Raw genomic sequence first — 24,518 nt, 5'->3', positions numbered from 1 at the left:
CACTATTATATAAAGCTTACAGATCATAAATCCACATGAACAAAGAACTCTCTAAAGATTCATCTTTAGGTCATCGCTAGAAGACAAAGGTGATGTTCCTATTTATTTATTCTGCCAGACCTTTTATAACAAGAAAGTGACCCAAGTTTTACCAGAGGCCAGTCACCACTTCTTGGGGAGATGCTTCAAATCTAAATTACTGAGAAGAGAGAAACTAAGTGAGAGAGTGTGAGTGAACAGTGAACTCATGACATTGTCCATAAGAAGTACCATGCACCTATTCTGAAACAGAGAATCCTAGGCCATCTTTGGAGGGACAGAAGATAGTATGTATATGGAAGAAATGGTTAAACTGTGGCAAATAAGAAGAGAATGATAGTACAAAGTTCAACATAACAGACTATTAAGTATGAAACAGAACATGAAACAAGTTGTGTTGAAAACTATGAGATAATGATAGTCAAGAAGGTATTTTTATGCTATAGAAAACGTACGTTGAGGAGAAAGAAACACTACAGGAAAATAATTGGTTATAAAGATAACACTGGAAGACAATTCTTCAGTAGACCTAAATTTGGCCATCCTGAAAGTACACAATTTGTCAAGTTCTGAGCTTTTGGGAAAAACAGAAAACAACATTATAGAAGGAATATCAACTTCAAAGCTAATAATTTTAAGTTACTATACAGACATTGCAGAAACATAGGGAATGTTAGATACTTCATTCAAAACCAGAAAAGCTTGATATCAAATGTATTAATTTTATATAAAATCATTGTACTAGTTAGCATTTTAAGCTATTTTGGAGAAAAGCTGATCTTTTTCAAAGCTGTATAGATTTAACGTGAATCTAACAGTCAACTGTCTAGAAAAGGATGGCTTAACTTTTTAAAGTAATCACCTATATTAATGAGTACCGTGAACAACAAAGAAGTAAACAAACAAAAAACCCACAACTATTATTGTAATATATACATTAGAAATGAAAAAGAAAAACAGTCATGTTTTTTGAGTGGGACTGTCCTGATTGGAAGAATTAAGCCTTCTTATGTTCTTCTACAACACAAACTAGATCCAAAGAAAAAATGTTATCTGCTATGATGATGAGAGTTCAAGAAAGACTTGTTGCAAATCAAGTAGGAAGAAAATGAATTCTTGAATAAAAACATGTTGGTGATGAAAATTTTCTTTCATATCTTATTGATGCCATATGGAAAAATAGTTTGAATAATGAATTGACATGCATTCAAACCCAAAGAAATGAGTTCTCAATTGTAAATGCGTAAGAAAATGCTGTGAACAAGCTTTCCAACAGCAATCATCATTAAATGAATACTGACCATTATGTGCTCACACTATCTGGAAAATCCAGAACCCCCAGCGGGCTTAATGGAAATGAAGAGCATGGGCAGGGAATGGGACCTCATCTGAGAGGGCCATCAAAAGCTTCAAGAAGTGTGGCAGATCAAATTCAACAATGGAACCAAGGATGACATTCTGTGAAAAAAATGAAGCAGAATGGGAAAGAAACGTGGGCAGTAAAGTGGAGACAATATCAAATGTAGATAAGGTTCTTTTTCTGGTGTATTGTTAGTAACTATATTTTCCATAGTATGCTAAAATCAGAGGCAATATGGAAAAAAAATCACTGATATTTCTAATTTAAAAGTTTATTTTTCAAGACGTGAGAGCACCTAAGATTTTAAGTTGTCTTATGTTCAAAAAGACAAGGCACAACCCCAATTCAGATTTCAGTTTGTCAAGTAAATTTCCTACAGTAATTCTAGGAATTAAAATGAGATAAATCTTACTCTGTAGTAAAAACTCATCTACGTATCCTAGATGAAGGGTTTCAAACTGGGGGAACTCCAACTCTGCCATCTTTAGGGCAGAAAAGACACCATCTTTGGTTAGGGAAGGCTGGATCCGAACTTCATGTAACCTGTGAATAAAGAGAAAGAACATATCAGAGCAAAACAAAAACCACCAGAACCAAAGATTCCTCCTAATATAAGTGTATTAGTCTGTTTCTATGCTCCTGACAAAGACATACCAGAGACTGGGAAGAAAAAGAGGTTTTAATGGACTCACAGTTCCACGTGGCTGGGGAGGCCTCACAAACATGGTTGAAGGCAAAAAGGAGCAAGTCACATCTTACATCATGGCAGCAGGCAACAAAAGAGAGGCTGTGCAGGGACACTCCCATTTTTAAAACCATTGGATCTAGTGAGACTTATTCACTATCACGAGGACTGCATGGGAAGGACTACCCCCATGACTCAGTCATCTCCCGCTGGGTCCCTCCCACAACACAAGGGAATTATGGGAGCTGCAAGATGAGATCTGAGGGGAAACAGAGCCAAACCATATCAGGAAGACTCTGAAAGAAGTTTATGACTTTAGTGAAGTGTCACAGATGTCAACAACTTCCCTCCCACCTCCTCCATTGAAAAAACACAAAAACAAAAACATATTTTCTTCAAAGGAGTATCTGCAAAGTGTAAGGAAATCTTAGGCAGTACACTGAAGCTATACATTAAATAACAATTAATTACAGGTAAGAATCTTATACCAAGTGCTTTACTAAACCTGAAAAGTCAATGTGAGAATCTGCACCTGGTGCTGGTATTTGACATTTTGCTTAGGCTAGCTGTTAATGTTGCGTTTTAACCAAGAGTATAGTTCTGTAGTAGGTAACAATACCTACTTAAACTTCAAAACACTTTTATTTTAGACCCTGAGGTATTATTCTGAGGGACTAGGCTCAGATTTGTCAAAGCCGAGGTTTCCTAAAGCTTGCAGTCATTATGAGGTGTGTATTATGTAACTGCAGAATTATCTTAATTCTTAAGAAGGGTAAGTTTAAGTTGTGTTCATTATTTAGAAAGACACTGAATTATTTTTGGATTGATATGAAAGATAAAAGAGTGGTTTATTTTTCTTCCTTGATAGTTCATTTTCCACAATGATTCTGTAAATACATGGCTAGGATTTCTGGAAAAAAAAAAAAAAAAAGAAAGAAACACTTATTTTATTTACAATCCTAATCAATAATCTCTTGATGGAAAAAGCTTTGTTTTTGAATAAATTTAAAAAATGCTTAATTTAAAGAAAACACTATAAAATAAAAGTGGAGATAGAACACTGATATGTAAGAAATAGTAAATGTGGTATAGTGATACAACCACTTGGTTAAAAATTATAGATGTGTTATAAGGTCAGACTTTGGAAAAGCTGATTTAAAACACTGATTTCTGAATAGCAAATATTATCACCAAGTAACTAGAACAATTCAGAAAATCATCCAGAGATTGAGACAATGGTCCTGAGAGGGCTACAGACACCAGAGCTTCAATGCTAACTTCTGTTGGACTCTTAGCCGTTTCCAGAAATTCCACTGCTTTTCTCTGATATGAGACCAAGCCACTCTGGAGCTTGCTAGTATGCAGCTCAACTGGTTACCAGTATATAACATTAAGACTACCATGATGTTATACTCATCTGTTATTTAAACTTCTTTGTATTTTAAATTTGAACAAGGCTTGATCAAATGTACACACATATATACACACACGTTCCACAATTTTTGGTAAAACAGGGAAAGACACAATTACTTCTAAAGTGAAAGACACAATACAAAGAGGAAACATACCTACGGGCAGCAGTAATGATGAGGTAACCAAGATCTACTTCAAGAGCATTTTTGCAAGCTCCCAGAACAATAGTGTGCAAATTTCTAAAACCACCTGAAGACAAGGAACAAAAACAAGTGTTTCTTTTGACCACAGTATTTTTAGTGAAGTACTTATATACTATACATTATAAAGTATTATCTTAGATGATAATTATTGGTTTAAAAGTAAATCTCAGCTTTGTTTTTGCATTGAAATTAATATCTTAAGATGAATTATAACTACTAGTCACCTAAAAGGAGATGAAAGCAGACCCTCATTTTGACAAGACACTCTGATGGCATCTGAAAACTACTCTAAAAGATTCAGACTGTTAAGTAAGGATTTTTAGAAAGTCAGAAGCTGATGAGATAATTGTAAAAAAAGAAACCCTGCCATTTCTGGCCAAATTTTGAACCTCCAAATATCATACGGAACAAGACCAGAACCACTTTAACTGATTTTTTTAATGTTTCTGAAACTTGTATTTACCTACAAAAAAGAACATAAATTACTAATGTATAGCTTAAAGAAATGACTGGCTTATCCATTTTAAATTTGTATAAATAAAGTCACAAAGTATGTATACTTTTGCGTCTGGCTTCTTTTACTAAACATTCTGCTTATGAGATTCATCCATATCGCTGTGTAGCTGTAGTCTGTTCATTCTTATTGCTGTACAGTATTTTGCTACATGAATATGCCACAATTTAATTATCCATTCTCTTGACGACAGGCATCTTTCCATTTTGGGATGATTAGAAACAGTGCTTCTGTGAACAATCTTAAAAATGTCTTTTGGTGAACAAATGTAAACACTTCTGTTGGGTTGAAAGCCAGGAATGCAACTGTTGCTATGTGTATGACCAACTTTAGTAGATACTACCAAACAGTGTTTCAAAGTGGTTGTATGAATTTATATTCTGACCACCAGCGTATGAAAGGTTCTGTTGCTCCACATCCTAGCCAACATTACTGTTTTTATCTTTTTCATATTAGTCATGAGTAGGCATAGTCATTTTAGTGCTTGAATATCACACTGTAGTTTCAATTTGCACTTCCCTAATGATTAGTAAACTTTATCGTTTTTTCATGTTTACTGGATTCTTGTGTGGAAACTTTTCTATTCAAGTATTTTCCCATTTTTTCTATTGAGTTGCCTGCCTTTTTCTTATTCATTCCAGGAGTCCTTTATATCTTCCCAAAACCCGGTGTCTGTATTGCAAACAGCTTCTCCCTTTCTGTAGCTTGGTTTTTCACTCTTTTTTTTTTTTTTGAGACTGAGTCTCGCTCTCTCTAGCCCAGGCTGGAGTGCAGTGGTGAGATCTTGGCTCACTGCAAGTTCCACCTCCTGGGTTCATGCCATTCTCCTGCCTCAGCCTCCAGAGTAGCTGGGACTACAGGCGCCCGCCACCACGCCTGGCTAACATTTTGTACTTTTTAGTGGAGACGGAGTTTCACCATGATAGCCAGGATGGTTTCCATCTGCTGACCTCGTGATCCTCCCGCCTCAGCCTCCCAAAGTGCTGGGATTACAGGCATGAGCCACCACACCCGGCTGGTTTTTCACTCTCTCAATCATGCCTTTTGATGGACCAAAAAAAAAAAAAAATCTTAATTTTAATTTGGTACAGTTTATCAATCTTTTCTTTACAGTAAATGCTTTTTGGTGTCCTGTTTAAGAAGACTTTGTGTACTCAAGGTCAACAAGACATTCTTCTAAGTTATTTTTTTAAATTTCTTTTTAAAAATTGTTCTCATTTGAATCTATGATCCATCTAGAATTAATTTTTGTGTGAGGTATGCTGACTTCTTGAATAAAATATAAGGCAGGGTTGCCCTTAAAAATCGATTAGAGAAGAAAAGTCTCTGTTTTTCTTTCAGGACCTTTATACAAACTCAGCTTTCAGCACCTCTCTACAGGTCTTCTCTCTAGTGAATGGAGAGAGACCTTCTTTTCGTTTTTGACTTTTCTCTTGTTAACTATCGCCATCAATCAAAATACTGCTGGTCTTAGGGGTTGTTTCATCCCACTGGCTAAATGTAATACAGTACACTTACACCACACTTGACTGACAAAATGTCTAGAAATGTAGTGTTTACTTTTCTTAGATTTCAACAGTATTAACTATAATGCTGTTTGTTAACAATGGTACTTGATGACTTTCCATTTTATTTTAGAGAGCCAAAGTTAGATTTTTGGTTTCCAACTATTAATCATCCATTTTGCTAAACCACAATTTTTTTTTCTGCAATGAGATGATTAACATAGAGCATATTCTGTTATGTATTATTTATCTATTATTATATGATAAATATGAACATTACTAATGCCTAAATTTTTTTTGGAAGCCTAGGCAGTACAAGTTGTAAAACATCACCAAAGAATGCTAGAAATCCCTGTTAACATTTCTAAGAAAGATTCCAAATATAAGAGGAGGTATTATTAGCTATGCAAAAGTCAAAACAAGCCAGAAAACATGTCTTATCACTCTACTGTCTATTTTAGGAAAGTTTAATATGCACCAAAAGAAAATGAACACTAGCTATGCTCATGGTTACTTATTGTCCATCAAATACACCAGAGAAAGCACAATTACTGACAAGCATTTTCTTTTTAAAAGACTTGCCAGGGAAGTTAAATAAAAGCTTAATGATTTTTTAAAGTTGACTTTTAAAAAAACAGTTAGTAACAAAAGAAAATGAATACCTGATCTCCAACTGTCTTCAACAACATGTTGGATAAGACCTCCAAGGAAAGGAACTCGAACCATTTCTAAGTGTTCCAAGTTTCGGGCAGAGGCTAAGCCTGTTACTAAAGGGACATATTTCAAGGAATTTGTGGGTCCTAGAAAAAAAAAAAAATCTTTGATAGAATAATGTAAAGTGCCTTAAAATGAATTTCAAATCAGTGAAAGGCATGTATAACGTAACTCTATATCTTAAAATGACAGCCAAATTGGCTCTCTGCAATCTAGTTCTTGTTACAAATGGAAGTATTAGCCTATTAACCATATATTTACTCAGCATAAAGGTTTTTCAGTAACACTGGAGACAGATGTAGTATTCTGTAAATTCTCTAAAGGCTCAATAGTTTTGAACCCAAACTAACTAATGGGAAAAAGTCAAGATAAAAATTTGATCCTTCAATCAAGTAAACAGCTCAATCATTTAACCATCTCTATGACCAGTGTTGCATTAGATACTACAGAAGATCACAAAAGATATGGTCCTGTCCATCAAAAAACGTGCAGTTGACATGGAGCTAGAACTAACATAAACAATTATAGAAGGATAAGAAGGCAGACTGCATCAAGTATAAAAATAAGATCTGCCATACTCCATGAAAAAGAAAAAGAGGAGAAAAGTAAGTTGGAAAAGGCAGAACCTGAAGAATGCATACAAAAAAAGAGGAAGAAAGTGCACATCTCAGGATAAGGCAACAATAATCCAGCATAAGAGAAGACATTGAGGTGGAAAGCTGTATGGTTGTCCAGGGAACAATGAATAGTCAAATGTGATGATAAAAGAAGGTATATCTTGGAAAGGTGTCAGAATAAGGCTATCAAGAGGGGTCCTGGTTATTTTGACCTTAAGCAGAGTAGTTCCCCCTTAATGCTCTAAGTGCAGGGGTGTCCAGTATTTTGACATCACTGGGCCACACTGGAAGAGGAAAAATTGTTTTGGGCCACACATAAAATACACTAACATTAAAGATAGCTGATGAGCTGGAAAGAAGTGGGGGGTGGGGGGGGGGGGAAGACCGTGTGTAAATCTCATAATGTTTTAAGAAAGTTTAAGAATTTGTATTGGGCATCATGTGGGCTGTGGCCAGCGGACCGTGGGCTGAACAAGCTTACTCTAGGGCAACAGGGACACTAAAGATTTCTGTTTAGAAGGATAATACCATAAAAGCTATGTTTAAGGTAGATTAAGGAAGCCAACTATTTACATGCAGAATGATTCAGAGACCAGAGACCAGAAACAAAGAATACTGAAATTTAATAAAACAATCCTATGAAAAGTAAAAAGTGCCTGTAAAAAATACAGATATTCTGAGTTGTTTTTGTTTTTGCTGAGGTCAAACGCAAATCATGTTTCTAATGTCTTTAAAACAAAAAGTACATTTATCTTCACAAGATGAATAAGTTATAAGACATAAATAGTAATAGCATAATATAATTGTATTTACAAATGTAGCTAAAGTTTGCTTCAGGATATTTTTAGAATAGCTTATGTTTAATTCCACCATAATTGTGTACCATTACCTGCACAGTTCCTCATGACGAAAGTTCTTAAGCTGATACAAAGGAAGTCTTTAAATGGCTGTGGTTTAGTAAGTCTTACCCACTTCATATAAAGGTGCCTTAGCATTGGGATACAAGGAATTTCAGGAACATTCACCCCTAAAACACAAATATAAAAAAGAACAAACAAGAAAAATCACAAAACTATACTACATTTTGCTTATAAGTTCAAGAGTCTATTTTTCATATTAACAGTTTAACTGGTCAAGGATTTTTATCAGAACAAATTACACAAAATCTATTAAGTTTGCCTTATTTAAAACAGGTTTATAAAGAACCATAAACCGACTTAACTTTTTTAGAAAAGGCCAATGGGAAGATAGAGTTTAAAAAGTATTTCTATATCTTAGATTAGCACGTAAGTGTTTCTCATAATCTTACAACTCTCCTAGGATATATTTTCCCAGAAGAGGTAAAGTGAAAATGGATTATCGAAAGCAAAACTACAATGATGGAGACGGAACACACAAATTTACTATTTGACTACTAATGTCCACTGCCCCCCAGTAGGAAAACTAAATTTCTCAGTGCAAAGTCAGCGAGGTGGGTTTAAATATGCAAATAGATATTTGGAAGATAGCCAGACACAGAGCTTTAAAAGCTGTTTTCTACAAATATATGAATCTTAAGACTTTGTAAATATGTGGTAGAAGCCAGCCAGCATGGCTCTGAGAAAAGCAGAAACCTGCCAGTCATTTATTTTAGAATTTCAGATTGGTAAAGGTAATTTGATGCATGGGATCCATGAGCGGCTTAATACTAGAAATCATACCCACAGAGGACCACGACCAGAAGAAGGGAGGTGTAGCGTGAGGTGAAAAAATACAGGAAATACGGACGAAAGAAGATAAAAGCCAAGGAAGGGACACAAATTTATTAAAGAAATCCAAGGATCCAGGATGATGGCATTTAACAAACAGTAGTTGGCAAAACTATGTAATGCAATTTTTAAATTTGGAAAATAGAAGCTCTGCTAGCAAGAATAACTAGAGAATGCAAAATTGGAGTGCTTGAATGGTCAGTTCTTTAAAGGCTAAATTCTGCCAAATGTTCTTATTGTAACCTACAAGGATTACCCCTTAACTTGTTCCTCTCAAAATAGCATCACTCTGCTATTTAACTCAATTTAGCTTGAACTACACACACACATAGTACAGCAACAAATGGGAAGTAAAATTAAGGATGAGACAAAAGGACAAAAAGCAGAAGTGAGGTACAGATTGAGATGTACGATGCAGAAGTCACAAAGGTAAGTTCAGCATCTATTTTAATACTATCAAGATGGTAGTAATGATTGTACTGATTAGGAAACCCAAGGTGGCAAGGGTGAGACAGATGCAGAGAAGACAGTATATCCTAGGCCCAATCCACTTTCTGTCCCAAACTCTATAAACAAAGGACATAATTGCCCATTCTCTTGGTAATGTTCATTATTATTAATTTACCACACCTCTGCATCACCATAATACAGTGTTAAACTGTTAAATGATTCCCACAAATTAATGCATTTTAATAAAACTTAACCTGTACTTATATTTGCAATGAACTGTGACAGGCATTATAGAAAATATAAAGATATGAAAATAAGTCTTTGACCTTAAAGAGCTTATATTATAAGTTTCAGATATTACAGAATCCTTATATCTAAAAATCCAATTTCAAACTAGACACCACTCCCTGATCTTATAAATGAAGGGTTGCTAGAAATCTTTACTTTTCTCCCATAATTGTGTATCTAAGTCTTATTTAAGACCAACTCCTTATCATTCCCGATGCCCTCCCTTTACCACCTGAGTTTCAGAAATTTCCAATTCTTTGGACCATCCCCAATACCTAGAATAATGCTGAAAACATATATTCTCTCTCTCTCTCTCTCTGTGTGTATACATATATACAGAATAAAGTAGTAAACAAATATTAAAGACCAGACTATATTAACAGGGACCCCTGAATTCTTTTCAGTAGCGTAAGCCAAAAGTGACAAATTTGAGAAAATATTTACACTTTTTACTTAAGTTGAAGCTATTGGTATATAATTTCAAAGAATATTCAGATAGAGAATATACACTTGGTGAAACAGTATTTCCCTCACCCCAGTGGATCTTTAATGGGAAATCTGAATTTTTATACAGGTCTTGAAAACATTTATTTTGAAGTCATCAATCAACAAAGCCATCTCTAAAATTCTCATTATTCTTTTTCAGTGAATATTCAGGTTATATGGCATTTCAGGGAGTTACAACTGACCCAAGAAACATGTACTCACCAACTAAATGTAAAGTTTGAATTTTGGCTCCTATAGGAATTTTCAGTTTATTTTCAGGAGGAATTGGAAAGGCTCCATTACGATTACGGAATTTCCCCAAAATATGAACATGGGGCATATATGTCCAAATGGATTCTACCAATTCCAAATGAGAAGTTTCCACACCCTAGAAAATAATGCCAAAGCAAGCATAAGAAAGGATTTTAATTTAGCATCCAAAGCTTTTATTTCTGTACCACAAGATGCTAAGTACACAATGGAACTTAAGTTTGTAACAGATGATTTGCATGTGAGTAAACAAGTCTATCATTCTTTGGTCTATTATTTCATCAACAGTTGATGCCAAAATGTCCAGCCAGGTGCACTCACCACTAAGTTTGGGCATGCCTGCAAAGCTTCTAGGACTCCTGGAATGCTAAAAGCCTCATGGCCCCTTACTCTTCGCCTCTCAAGGTATCGAGGGTGAAGGCCATATAGCTGTTCAACATCTGGCATCTTCTTTAATAGTGTTAGAAAACTGGAATCTGTAAAGCCTGAGAAGTTCAGAAGTATTTAGAGCCAGGTTCGTCTTTCTGTTCATTAACACTTACTAGGCACTTCTGATTTTTACCAAAAGTTAAAAAAGACTTCCTTTTCAAATTTCCGTAAGGCTAACACTAAAGCTGAATAAACATAACAGAAAACAAACTTCTTTAGTAACAGAGGAAATGTGTCAGAAACTCCACTTAATCTGAGTTAATACTTTATGGAGGAGGCTTTTATTATTGACTGTTTGGTTTTTGTTCCTTTTAAGGCACGGAAATCTTCAACAAAGAACACCCTTTTAACCCAGATAACTTGGACCTATTTGGTGGATGGAGCGGGACCACCCACCTGATCACCACCACCCTTCTCCTCCCCCACGGGTACTCTCTTGTCTGTAAATCCTTCAGGGCTCTGCAGAACACAACTAAAAATATAAATAAGATATGATCCTCATCTTTAGGAAGCTCACAGTTCTGACCTAATTCCTATCTCAAATTATTCTATCCATTTTCTAATAATTACTCTGATACTCTGTCATATGTTTAACTGTTACTCCCTTGCCATTTTAATTAATTCTTTTGAAAAAGACAGATGCAAGTCAGCTAAGAGAACCAGAGTGATCCAATCTCAGGGGATGCTGCTGAGAGGAAGCTATCTATCCAGGAGACCATAGCAGGAATCAACAAGATGGGAACAGAGAGAGGCAGGTTACTTCCACAGCAGGAGCTGTTGGTTAAGTAAGTGGGGAGACAAGTCTCATATGGATGCTATTTTAATCTGTTACAAGGGCTTTTTTATTTTTAATGAAAGTGGTCAGAAAGCCAACTGTCTGCTTATTAATGACAAATAAAAATATTAACTGTCAAGAATAAAAAGTAGGCCCCAAATATTTAAGTCTTACATACTTTTTTGAAAGTTGTTTTATTTGTAAGTTATCTCATTTAACATGTAAAGTCCAGACATATTAACTTCAGTATCACAAAAGTGAAGAGTAAGGAGAGACTAGAGATTACTTGGTCTCTAATTATAATAACAATTCTTATAACTTTCTTGTATAGTAACTTTTAATTACTGAACAATTCAATGTGTTAATCATTTTGTTTTTTCATCTATTCTCACGACCAAATCAGAAAGGTTATCACCCCATCTAACAAGCATAAAAAATGAAGTTGAGAGAGTTTAAGAGCTTCCAAATGGCAGTGCTGGAATCTAAAACCAAGTGTAACCTCTGCAATGTTTATCCTCTTTTGTCACATATGTTGCCTCCCACGAGAGAAATGGGGAAAGTTCTACCTTCTTTACAGAGATGGAGTGAGAATCCAAAGAGATCACATACATAAACCATAAAGTACTATTATATAAAGAATCTGGGTTAAACGCCAGAGAACTGGTCAGGGTGGCATTAGTGAGCAAGGTTAGTGTGATCTGATCTTAGGCTAGAGACTGTTTGCTTCAACTCTCTTTTACATTCATTGCAAAGATGGGAAGCCTTGGGCTCACAGGTTATTTATCACAGCCTAAAAGTCAGCAACATGCAGTCAAATTCTTCTCTAATTGGTAAGTGGTAGTAATGTTAATGCTAAGACTGTATCACATGGGAGTTCTGCCGTCCTGCCTTTATATACTGTATTAATCCCATCTTCAGAATTCCCACTGGCCTAACCTTTGCAAAAGCAAAACTAATATAAGGAATAAGACGATCGTTTTCACACTGCCCTAATTTTTTTTCTTTCCTGATATAAAGGATCATTCTGAAACAAGATGAGATGAATCTTTTACCCTTAGAATGGCTTTTATTAAATATTTGAAAGCAACCACGGTTTGCCTCCCACAAACCTATTAATCAGTTCCAGCCTCAGGTCTTTGCAATGTTCTTTATAAGAAAGTATATATTGGGGCCGGGTGCGCTGGCTCCCGCCTGTAATCCCAGCACTTTGGAAGGCTGACGCAGGCGGATCACAAGGTCAGGAGACCAAGACCATCCTGGTGAACACGGTGAAACCCTGTCTCTACTAAAAATACAAAAAATTAGCAGGACGTAGTGGTGGGTGCCTGTAGTCCCAGCTACTTCGGAGGCTGAGGCAGAAGAATGGCATGAACCTGGGAGGTGGAACTTGCAGTGAGCCTAGATTGCACCACTGTACTCTGGCCTGGACAACAGAGCAAGACTCCATCTCAAAAAAAAAAAAAAAAAAAGTATATATTGGTAACTACTATGGCCAACTGATAAGAGTTAGCAACTGATCTGATGACTCTCTTGAAAGGATGCAGCACCCACCTGCACAATTCCAGTATTCCAGAGCTAACCTGTTCTGTTCTACAGAACAGAACAAGACAATTATCTCCTCCAGCCCTTCACTTCTATTAAGGCTTTTTTAAAATTTTTTTATTTTTTGGTCCCCTCTCAGTCTTATACCATTTTCAAAGTCTCATAATCTGGACATCATAGAAAAAGGATGACTTTACAAGACAGATTCATAATTGCAAAACAAGAGTAACTAAATTGTACCAATTAATGGATTGGCATTAAGTGAAAAGAAGCTTTTAATTGCCTTTTATTTTAACTCCTTCCTTTCAAGTATGCCTTGCTTAGCTAAAGCCATTAACTTTCTTTTCAGGTGGTCTCTTCAACTGGGAACAATTTGTAGTGGTTAGGAAGCTAACTCTGAGTTCTTTACCTGTAAGCTCGGTCAGTGCCTTATTCGAGAATCTCCAAGACCTACTATAGGCCATTTAAAGAAATTGGAGTTCTGCGGTCTATTTTACAAAAACGGCAAGTATTTATTTAATTAAAGGGTACAGTTTAGTTGTAGAGGAAATCTATGATGAAAACTGTTACCATTCAACGGAAAACCCGCATCAGAGAGTAAAGGACACACACGGTCTAATGTGATATACATATACTCCATTAACCAAAGGCTCATGTTCTCCAATCACGTATGTGTGTGGAACAGGCTGATATAGTTACTTAAGGACAGGAAATGAAAAGAGCAGACTATTAAAACAATAAAGCCTCAGGTAAAACGCATTTTACAAACCTAAAACCCAACATGAATAATTTAAACAAAATCTTGCCTTCCTATGAGGTGACTTAGATTGCCTTTTTCAAGACAACAAGTAACTTTATATGAAACCATTGTTACTACTTTCCAGTAGGACACTACTGTACTTTACAGACTAAATCCACTTACCACTTGGCATGTATTCCCACCACCGCCCTGCACAGAGATCTACAACTCTCACAACTCGCAGATACAGGGTCACTGCTTCCTTTAGCTTCCGGGAAAGACATTCCATACACATGATATCCTGCAGAGGGAGGTACCTTTGTGAGAGAAAGAAACTCATATTTATCAAGTGGGCAAGTATCACCCCTCACCAATAAGTTATTTTTTTTTCCTTCTTCCAATCTCCTACCACTCAAATGAAATAAGATCTTCAGACAGAGATTCAAAGCTAACATGCATAAATGGTCAATATGGTCATACAGCTTTTTACTAAAAAGATAAGTCAGCAAATACTTGAGTATCCAAATAAGGTATTGAGCTCCCTCCACAGGTCATTTGATAAAACCTGCCTTTCTTCACCCCGAGTTTTCAAAAGAAAATCAAAACAAACAAAAAGAAAAAGAAAGAAAAATAAATTGCTTTCAAGATGGAAGTAGAAAGGAACCTGAGAAAGATCAGAGAGAATTACTCATTTTGAACATGGGCAATATTATTGCATATATTTTACAGAATCTACTTCCTGTAGGGACACTTTGCTCCCTCTCAGCTCCTACTATCACTATCACAAAACTCTTATCTTCTCACCAACAAATGATATACTTTAGCCATATAGTACGATTTCTTTTTCCCAGATTTTTACCTTTAAGGTCACATACACTGATAAAAGTATTGCATAAGTATTAAGACACCTCATCTGAATTACAACTTCCTCTTTTCCATTCTTCTTTATTATCTTTTCCTGAAACTTTCAATTAACCCTGACTTTTGTTCTGTTACATATTCTGAAAGGTCTATTTTTCTCTCTTAAGACCCCTCCACACACACTTAATTAAATTTTTTGAAAAGTTAAAGCTACCTTTACCTACTGAACCTGTATTGCGTCACACTCCACTCATTGTTTCACAACAACGTTAAGCGGTAACTAGCTGGTTCCTGTTTGTCATACAGCTCTCTCCCAGTCCTTTTTCTCCCCCTCTCTGACCTGCTGTGTTCCCTACCCATCTCTGGCTGTTAATTTTAGCCAATGAGAAGCACCAGCTGGAGGGCTGCAGGTGGCAATGCTGCCTTTCTACTGCTGCTAATCCTGTAGATGAATTCTTCATCATCCCTTACTTGTTCCGTAAACTCCACCTACACCTCTGTAAATAGTCCCTTCATTAAATTATCTTCAAATTCCAGGTAAGTGTATTTTCTGTTATCTGTTGGCACTTCACTGACATAGTATACACTATTATTACTTCATTTTACAAGTGCTGAAATTAGCTCAGAAGAATTAAACCTGCAAAATGTCACATGGCTAGGTAAGAGGGCGAAAGGGTCAGGAATGGCAACACAGTTTTGTCTGACACTATCTGAAAGAAAAGTCCACATATGCCCGTTGAATATTCATCTGATCCATTTTTTTTCTACTTCTCGTCCCTCTTCTTACCCCTTTAAAATGATTTAAATCAAATCTTATACAAAATAAAGCATTACTGCTAGCCATAACTTAATTTAGTCTCTATAACTTAGATTATAAGTAGAATTTTTCAGAAACATGACAACACATTTTATAAACAATGAAAAACATTAAATTTGCTTTCTTAATTAATTTTGCCACTGTAATATTTTTCTCCTAAATATTGTTATCCAACGTATTTGCCTAGGTTAAATTTATACTCCCTTTAAATACAAACAGATGAATAATCACAAAATCAAGATTATTTTACATCATATTTTCCCTAAGAAGTAACATGTTTTTTCTTCATAGTTACATAGTCAAAGGACTAGAGTTCTGAAGACAGATCAAATATAACACTTTAGAAAAGAGAGCATAGCAGGGACAGCAAAGATTAGGTTTCTTGTAAGGAAGGCTATAGTTTTTCTTGTTTTATGAAGAGATGTTAAGTAGTTACTACACCACCACAATGAGTCCTCAAATCAAAATGTTGGAAGACTAAAAATGAAACAAAATTTAGTTTGTTTTCAGAATAAATACATGAAGTTCAAGAACTAAGTTCATGATTCTTTCTACATGCTGTCAAATGGTCTGTTTTCTTCATTGTAACTACCATTATATCTTGACTTGATTCCACCCCTTCCATTTGAATATTCTGTTTGAACTGCACAACATTATCTGATCTATTTTCAGTTTAGATTATGGTCCAATGGCCAGGTGTGGTGGCTTATGCATGTAATTCCAGCACTTTGGGAGGCCAAAATGGGAGGATTGCTTGAGGCCAGAAGTTAAGACCAATCTAGGCAACAAATCAAGATCCCGACTCTATGAAAAAATAAAAAAATTAGCCAAGCACAGTGGTATGTGCCCCTAAGGCAAAAGGATAGCTTAAGCCCAGGAGTTCAAGGTTGCAGTGAGCCATGATCATACCCTGCACTCCAGCCAGAGTGAGACTCTGTCTCAAAAAAATATACATATATAATACACGGTCCAATTTTTTCCTAGCATTATCCAACTTTATCCCTAGATGCAATTTTACCTATGCTTTCTTAAAGAATTCTGAAGGATTTATTGTTTAATTCACTGATCCACTTTGAATTTAGCTGTAAGACATGAGATAAAAATGCGCTTTTATTTTTTCTCCAAATGGTTTGTAGGTTGAGACATCGTTGCTGAATAGTCCACCCAGCTTTTCCTCACTGATGTGAATACAACCTTGTCATAAACTAGATCTCCACATGTATTTCAATGGAGCCTATGTTTGTCTCCTTTACCCAACTGTCTGGCTTTCTTTTCCAAAACATTTTAGAATGTAATTGAACATCTGGTAGTTGTAAGACTCTTTTTCTGAAAATTTTTGGCTATTCTGACAGACTTTTTTTCTGCCAGATGAAAGTTAGTATCATTTTGTTTTGTTAAAAAAAAAATCTACCATTTTTAATTTGGTCTTCTAATCCCAGACAGAACTGAACTAGCAAAAACTACAATGTGTCACACAATAACAAACTGCAGGAAATAATGACATACACATTTATATTAGAAAAAAAAATACAGTGCCTAGGATCTCCTAAAATAACTGTTCTTGCTATTTTAAAAGTTCATAATCTGCAAATATTCATTTACAGAAATTCAAAACATTCTTAAGAACTTCAAATAAAGAAATTTTTCATAGGTAAACAACCTAAAATAATGGAAAATCCAGATGCTTAGAGAAGTTAATTCCAACTATAATTGCAGAAAACAGAAAAACTGAAACCAATCTAGATGTCAGACAAGGGAAATGATAAGTACCATGTTATTTATACATTCTATAGAATAGTAAGCAGTAAAAAAAAAAAATTATGAAGACCATGTAGCAATATGAAAAGAGGCAGAATAACCATTAACATTTACCAAGCATTTATGCTTTCAGTGTGCTCACTGAATCCTAATAATACTGCCATTATGTCTATTATTAGTCTTGAGCTAGCAAATAATGAACCCAGGATTCAAACTCGGATCTCTAATTTCAGAGACAAAGTATGTTAGAATTTGTTTATTTGAATTATATACATAAGGACAATAATTGAAAGAAGAGAGCAGTGGAAACTAGAATGACAGTTTTCCTTCAAAAAAAAAAAAAAAAAAACAGTTGTTATAATGCAGTTTGGGTAAAAATATAATTTTTTTAGAAGTCTTTTTGTGTTGTGCTCATAAAACAACTTTAATGTATGCACTGCATTTAGTTATGATGGGTATTATTTCAGAAAACTTTGTTACAATCACTTACACGTATGTTTCTCACTGAGGGTTGTAGTCAGAAAAAGTCAGAAACACTGCCTTATATTGTGCAGTGTACACACATAGTGCTGTTATAATGCAGTAACAAAAGTCAACAAATCTATTAGTCAATAAAAATTCCAAGAAGTCTAGAAATGTTAACAGTCTAGAGAAAGGCTGTCCAACAGAACTATCTGTGACAAAAGAAATATTTTCGTCTATACTCTGTTGTCCTATACACTGTGTCCACTAGCCACATATGGCTACTAAGCACTTGAAATGTACCCAGTGCAACTGACGAACTAAATTTTAAATTTTTACTTAATTGAAATGTAAATGCTGCACGTAGCTGGCAGCTACCACATTAGACAGCACTGCCTCAGGGTTTGCTCTTATCCATTCCAGGTAGGTAAGTCAACCAAACACAATCTTACCTAAAAATATGGCAAAGTACTTCATGTGAAAGTTGATTCATATAGTCCTTTGTTTCATCTGCTGTAATTTCTTCTGGAATTTCATTATTCATGATACATGTTTTCACACTTTTCTTTCGTGGCCCCATTGTTGTGCAGTCTCCAGTATCAAAGAGAAAATCTTCCCTTTTGTTTACTTGAGTTCAAAGTACCTGAAAAGCAAACAGAGAATGAAGTAGTCTAAAAAAACACACCCCCTATTAAAACACAGGTTAAACAATGTTTATTCTCAAACACACACAGGCAAAGGTATCATAATGGTACATATCACATTCAAATTAATAAAAACATTAATTTTTTCTGTGCAAAAAGCACAGAACATCTTTTTCTGAAGATGAGTGGAGAATCAACTTCTGAAGATAATGTAAATGTGCATTATTTAGAATGAGCAAAAATCCAGGAATCATGAGTACTGTGTTTTAATTTGTACTGTTGCTTCTTAGCTTATTCACTCAATTTCTCCAAGTATCAATTTCTTCATATGTAACATGTGATCATTAAATGAGGAATCAAAACCTCTTCCAGCTCCAGGAGCTTGTGGTTCTAGGACTGCTTCTAACATAGTAGAAACTAGAGGACATTCTTGGGTTCTAATCTTGATTCTGCCCCCAAATTACTTCTATAAACTTGCAACAATCTTTAAAATTCTTCATTCTCTCACCTATAAAGTCAGGGATTAGATTAGTCATGGACCCCTTTGTGAATCTGATAAAAACCAGAGAACTCCTAAAAAATAAACACAAGCTTATATACAATTTCAGAGAAAGAATGCAACATCCCTTCTCCCTCTCTTGTGAATATTGAGATGGTATTTCACTTTTGTATCACATGCACATTTTGTTTTTAAAATAAGCTTTAGAGAAGGACGAAAACAGAGAGAAAATAGGGGAGAGGGGAGGAACGGAGAGGGAAAGCAGAGAGAAAATGGGTTGCATGAGCACCCAGATGGTTTTTTGTTCTATTGATCAGCATGTGGAGTTAACACCTTGACTGTCAAATTGTCCAGGAATTTTAATAAGGAAAGTTTATAGGAAATACTGGTCTATTTAACATTAATGGTTTTGTAGATGGAGGAGGCACAGGATGACAACCGAAAAGAGGTGCATTCACATTCATTTAAATATGCCTTGGCACATTTATTTTGAATACCACTTGTATACTCTGGGCCAATGTAAACAAAGAGCCCAGAGGCAAGTGGAGATACATAATCAAATAACCACATAAATGAGCTCAGAATTACACAAGGAGGTAACTGCTACAAAGACAGTAAACACAGTTCTAAAGCCTCATATAACAAACGGGCCAGAGCCACTAATGATTCTCCTAAGGAAAAGACAATTGAGCCGATAACTGAAGGGAGAGCAGGAATTAACACTGCAAAAAGTAGGAAAGAAGAAAAGCATTCTTGGAGCTACACAGGCATGTGCTGCATTCTGCAAAGGAGCTTGGCTCTTTTAAGGAACTGAAATAAAACCAAAGGTATTAGGGTACAGAGGGTGATAAAAAGGGAATAAGATGAGGCTGAACTGCTAGCAGGGGTCTTAATCCTCAATGTGATAGGAAACTCCTAAAGGATCTTAAAAATGAGAGAAGAGCAATACACTTCAAGAACCCAAGCATTCAGGCATCTCAGTAGAAGAAAGGCACCTAGTGGGCAGAGGGTACTTTAAGTACATGCAGTTCCTGGGGTTCTTTTGCCTCAGCAGTAAATGGACACACTATTAGGCTAAGTAAATCTTCATCATTTCTTGTGCCTGTGTGTGTGTGTGTTCCAGTCTCTTCTTCCCTCACTGAAAGGTTATGTGCTATTTACTTCTTGAGGCTGTCAGCATGCTTGCCTCTCATACCCCAAACACACACACACACACACACACACACACACACACACACACACTCCCTCATTTGTTGTTTCTAACCAGTATGGCCTGAGAAACTAGACAAATCAATGTGTGTGGACTGGCATCAACAGGTACCTCACAGTGTGAGCCTAAAAAATTCTGCAAAAAGTAGGTATATGGGCTATGCTACCCTGAATTTGTGACCTGTATCTTAAGTTCTCAGAAGCTTACTCCTACGTTGTCCATCACATTTTGGCTAACAGGCCTCTGGAAAAATAAAGTGCATACTCAGAACTGCCCAAGCTAAAAGAAAAGCTATAAATAAACTCACCTGCTTCTGATTATATTACTGCACACCTTTTCTTGTTTACTGCCCTGCCTGCTCCAAATGAATTTTTCCATCTTATGATAGCTCCTGAAACCTCTGAGGTTACACTGAACATGTAGTCAACAAATCCAACAGCCTCTTTCCAGTGCTTCCCCATCTGACCCATTTGTATTATGGGACACTGCTGACCACTCCTTTGAAACCATCTCATCCTCTGGCTCCCAAAGTGACATTCTCCATTCTTGTGGTTCCTCTATGACCACTGCTCAGTCTCCTTTGCTAATTCATCCTCGAGCCCTCTTCTCCGTGGGCAATTGTACCCATTCACAAGGATTTAGCTACTACAAATATATATATATGTGTATATATATACACACACACACACACATACACAAAGAAAAGCAAAAAAAGAAAAAAATTTCCAACTCTACTTCTTACCTCTCCTGAGCTCTGATCTTCATTTCCTCTGCCTATCAGAAATTTTCACATCAATAACTTGAACATCCTCCAAAAACATTATGTCCAAAATGAACGCTTCATATCACGAACCCTCCCCCTTCCCAAAACAAAATACACAGATATATGCAAATAAACATACCTATTTTCCTAATGTGTTTTACTAAATTCCTGAATTATAAACCTTGAAATCATCCTAAATATATTCTGATTTCTCATTTCCCACAGACGATTGGCTATTCTTATCAATTTTATCTCAGTACCGTTCTTACATCCACTCCCATTAGTTTTGGGAGTTAATAACATTCATGTGCGCTACTGAAATGGCTTCCTAAATGATACCCATCACTGTATCCTCAGGGTAGAGGAAAAGCTTAGCAGACACTATGCCTGCCATAATTAATTTACTGAATAAATGCTTACTATGGTATACTCCACACTGAAGCCGCAGTTATCTTTTTAAAACAGTCCTCTGATTTATAGTGCTAAGTGAAAAAAGCAAAACATAGACTACATCTAAAGTATGATTCTAACAACAACATAATTTTAAAAATTAAAAAGATTACCCCCCTAAAACTTTTTTTTAAAAAGTATGATAAAAAAGACAAATATACTGTGTCTGCGTACAACATTTTATGAAAGATGACAACAAAACATTAACTGGTAACCTTTGAGGAGTGATAACAGAGGTTTAGGAAAGCAGACAAGAACTTTTACTTTTCATTTCATATTATTCGCCATCATTTGACATTTTCAGATTGTTTTTAAGAAGTACAATATACATTGCCAAACAAAACAAAACAATCGGCCTACAAGAAATCCTGGTTCAGAGGATAAAATATTTCCAATCTAATCTAAAAACACGAGATGTTCCAGTCTTATCTTCTTCCAATCCTTACCACTTGCTCTCAGTATACTCACTCCAGCAGATCAGTATCTTCTTCATTCCCCCAAACAACCATTGGTGTTTCATTCCTAATATGCTTTTAACTCTGATTGGAAATGTCCTTCTCTTCCCTGCTTGCCTAGAAAACTGCCTGTAAAAATCTAGCTTAAACGTAAGTCCTCCGTAAAAGCTTCCCCTACACACGCCTTCATTTGAGCTCCCTGTGGGACTTAACATATGCTTCCATAGCAGTTTGTGTAGTGATTTATTAGTCATGTTTCTGCTAAAAAATCTTGCCTCTAGGTGATAACAAGTCCTTGCTCACAATATACCCTCAAATATCTAACGTATGAATATCCATCAGTCTTTCCATTATTCCATATACATCCCATAGGTTCAAGGCTGCTTCTAAAAACCATTTCATGCTCCTATGGGGCGTTTGCTACCACAGCATTCAATGATCTCAGCAACAAACTTATAGCCCAGACAATAATGCAATCAGATTTTACTCCAGTGACACATATAACAGCTACTCTGTAGCATGTAAAAGCCTCAACACGACTATTAACCAGCAAAGACTAATCCACCCACAAATTACCTAGATGCTCAGACTAATCCTCCAGTTGTTATAATTTAGCACGTATTCAGCTTTAAGAATCCTGACAATTCTTCATGGAGATCATGCTCTTGATTCTTTATTCCTTTAATAAAAAGCTTTTTTCTTTTTTTTAAAATCCCTTCTTCCTCCTTTTTCTTCATCAAATTCACACCACCTAATAACATCTTCCTCTGCTGATTCTACCTTTTATTGTTCCTTAGGATTTTACAATGTAGTGCTTTTGTGTGAATTAGATTTAGTAGCCTTAGTGCACAAATTATACTTGAATTTTTAGACTAAATACCCAGAACCTTAAACATCGTTGCATTTATAAAACTCCACTTACTGAGAATTAAAAAATATTTACTCACAGAGATGTTATACAATATTACACTGAGGTTAGATCTCCAGGAAGCTGATAAAAACCTTAACCTACAGTATCCTTTAACACTAACTAGCAAAAAGCCTAAATTTTAAATTAGCAGGACTGACAAAATTTTAGATGAAACGATTCATATTTCTTACATCATGGCTAGAATTGAAGACTTAGGTCTTTTAGTTCTTACTTGGCAGGTGGAATAGTGACGCCCCTGCCCTACGTCTATCGTGGGGAAGGGACTTGTGGAGATGAACACTAGGGTAAAGGAAAAGATCTTTATCTTATATATAGGAGGCTGACAGGACTTACAGCCAGGAGAAATCTACCAGTCCTCTCAAGTTCAAGTAGATGTCTGAAAATGTTCAGGAGATAAAAAGCTTCCTCAGTCAACAAATTTTATTTTCCCCCACCCTTACTCAGTCTTGATAATTGATAAAGGACAATAAAGTTGCTTCAGCTAAAGTTGGCTTCATGTTCATTTAAGTGAAATACCCAGCTGGGCTATGCTGAGCATTTCATCTCAGGTACTGATGAATAGGGGCCTGGTTTCCCTATATGAGAAAGAAAACATGAAATTCACACAAACTCCCAAGTAAGTGGTGATGCTATCATTTTTTTTTTTTTCTTTTTCGAGAGACGGAGTCTCGCTGTGTCACCCAGGCTGGAGTGCAATGGCGCGATCTTGGCTCACTGCAACCTCCGCCTCCTGGGTTGAAGCAATTCTTCCACCTCAGCCTCCCGAGTACTACACGCATGTACCACCACATTCGGCTAATTTTTGTATTTTTAGTAGAGACGGGGTTTCACCATGTTGGCCAGACTGCTATCAAACTCCTGACCTCAAGTGATCTGCCCATCTCGGCCTCCCAAAGTGCTGGCATTACAGGCGTGAGTCAGTATGCCCGGCTGGTATCCCTTTTTAATGTGCACCCTTTCTCTTATTCGCTTTTTAGTTGGAAGAGGAACCAAATCAAGTGAGGAGAAAATTGCCATCACTAGTCTTGTGTTCTTTTCTCACTCCTACCTCCAAAATACCACTTGCCACTAAACACCCTGCCTTCAATTCACTTGAGAAATTCAACAAGGCAGAGAAGGTACAAAGCAGTAGCAGGTTAAAAAAAGAGTAAAGGAGGGGAAAGTCCAGTTACTGGCATTAGAGAAAGATGAGTTGGAGGGAGTCTTGCCGAGAAGTCATGGAGCATGAGGGACAGGTGAGTACAGGTATACCTTAATTGTGTTTCACTTTATTGGGCTTCAAAGATAATGTGTCTTTCACAAATTGAAGATTTGTGGAAACACTGCGTCAAGCAAGTTTATTGGTGCCTTTTTCCAGCAGCACGTGCTCACTTCATGTCTCTGTGTCACATTTTGGTAATTCTCACAATATTTCATATCCTTTCATTATTATTACATGTTTTATGGTGATCTATGATCAGTGATTTTTGATGTTACTACTTTAATTGTTTTGGAGGTACCACAAACCATGCTATATAGGATGGCAAACTTGACTGATAAATATGGTGTCGTTCTAACTGCTCCACTGGCTAGCTGTTCTATCTCTGTCCCTCTCCTTAGGCCTCCCTATTTCCTGAGACACAACGATATTGAAATTAGACCAATTAAGAACTCTACAATGGCCTCTAAGTGCTCAAGTGAAAGGAAGAGTTGAACATCTCTCACTTTAAATCAAAAGCAAGAAATGACTAACCTTAGTGAGGAAGTCATGTTGAAAGCCAAGACAGACCAAAACCTAGGCTTCTTGTGCCAAACATTAGCTAAGTTGTGAACACAAAGAAAAAGTTCTTGAGAAAACTACAAGTGTTACTCCAGTGAATAAACAAATGATAAGAAAGCAAGACAGCCTATT

General features: G+C 36.1%; 1 protein-coding gene across 6 annotated transcripts in view; it reads right to left on the bottom strand.

Moving 5' to 3' along the window:
* Positions 1-24,518, bottom strand: part of FBXO38 (F-box protein 38) — a 59,029-nt gene that overhangs the window by 29,681 nt on the left and 4,830 nt on the right. For all 6 annotated transcript variants that reach the window (XR_002522800.2, XM_009209350.3, XM_003900329.3 and 3 more), the window contains exons 2-9: positions 18,128-18,318; positions 13,961-14,094; positions 10,614-10,777; positions 10,245-10,410; positions 7,940-8,077; positions 6,382-6,519; positions 3,653-3,746; positions 1,812-1,942 (exon numbers count right to left, since the gene is read on the bottom strand). Coding sequence is in view for 5 of the 6 variants with exons in the window: in XM_009209350.3 (XP_009207614.1) it covers positions 1,812-1,942; positions 3,653-3,746; positions 6,382-6,519; positions 7,940-8,077; positions 10,245-10,410; positions 10,614-10,777; positions 13,961-14,094; positions 18,128-18,255 (1,093 nt within the window). In the remaining variant the exon portion in view is untranslated. The remainder of the gene's footprint in view (positions 1-1,811; positions 1,943-3,652; positions 3,747-6,381; positions 6,520-7,939; positions 8,078-10,244; positions 10,411-10,613; positions 10,778-13,960; positions 14,095-18,127; positions 18,319-24,518) is intronic.

The sequence above is a fragment of the Papio anubis genome, chromosome 5, assembly GCF_008728515.1.
Source record: "Papio anubis isolate 15944 chromosome 5, Panubis1.0, whole genome shotgun sequence".
Lineage (NCBI taxonomy): Eukaryota > Metazoa > Chordata > Mammalia > Primates > Cercopithecidae > Papio > Papio anubis.
Note: the sequence above shows the minus strand (reverse complement) of the source record. Positions and strands in the feature narration are given on the sequence as shown.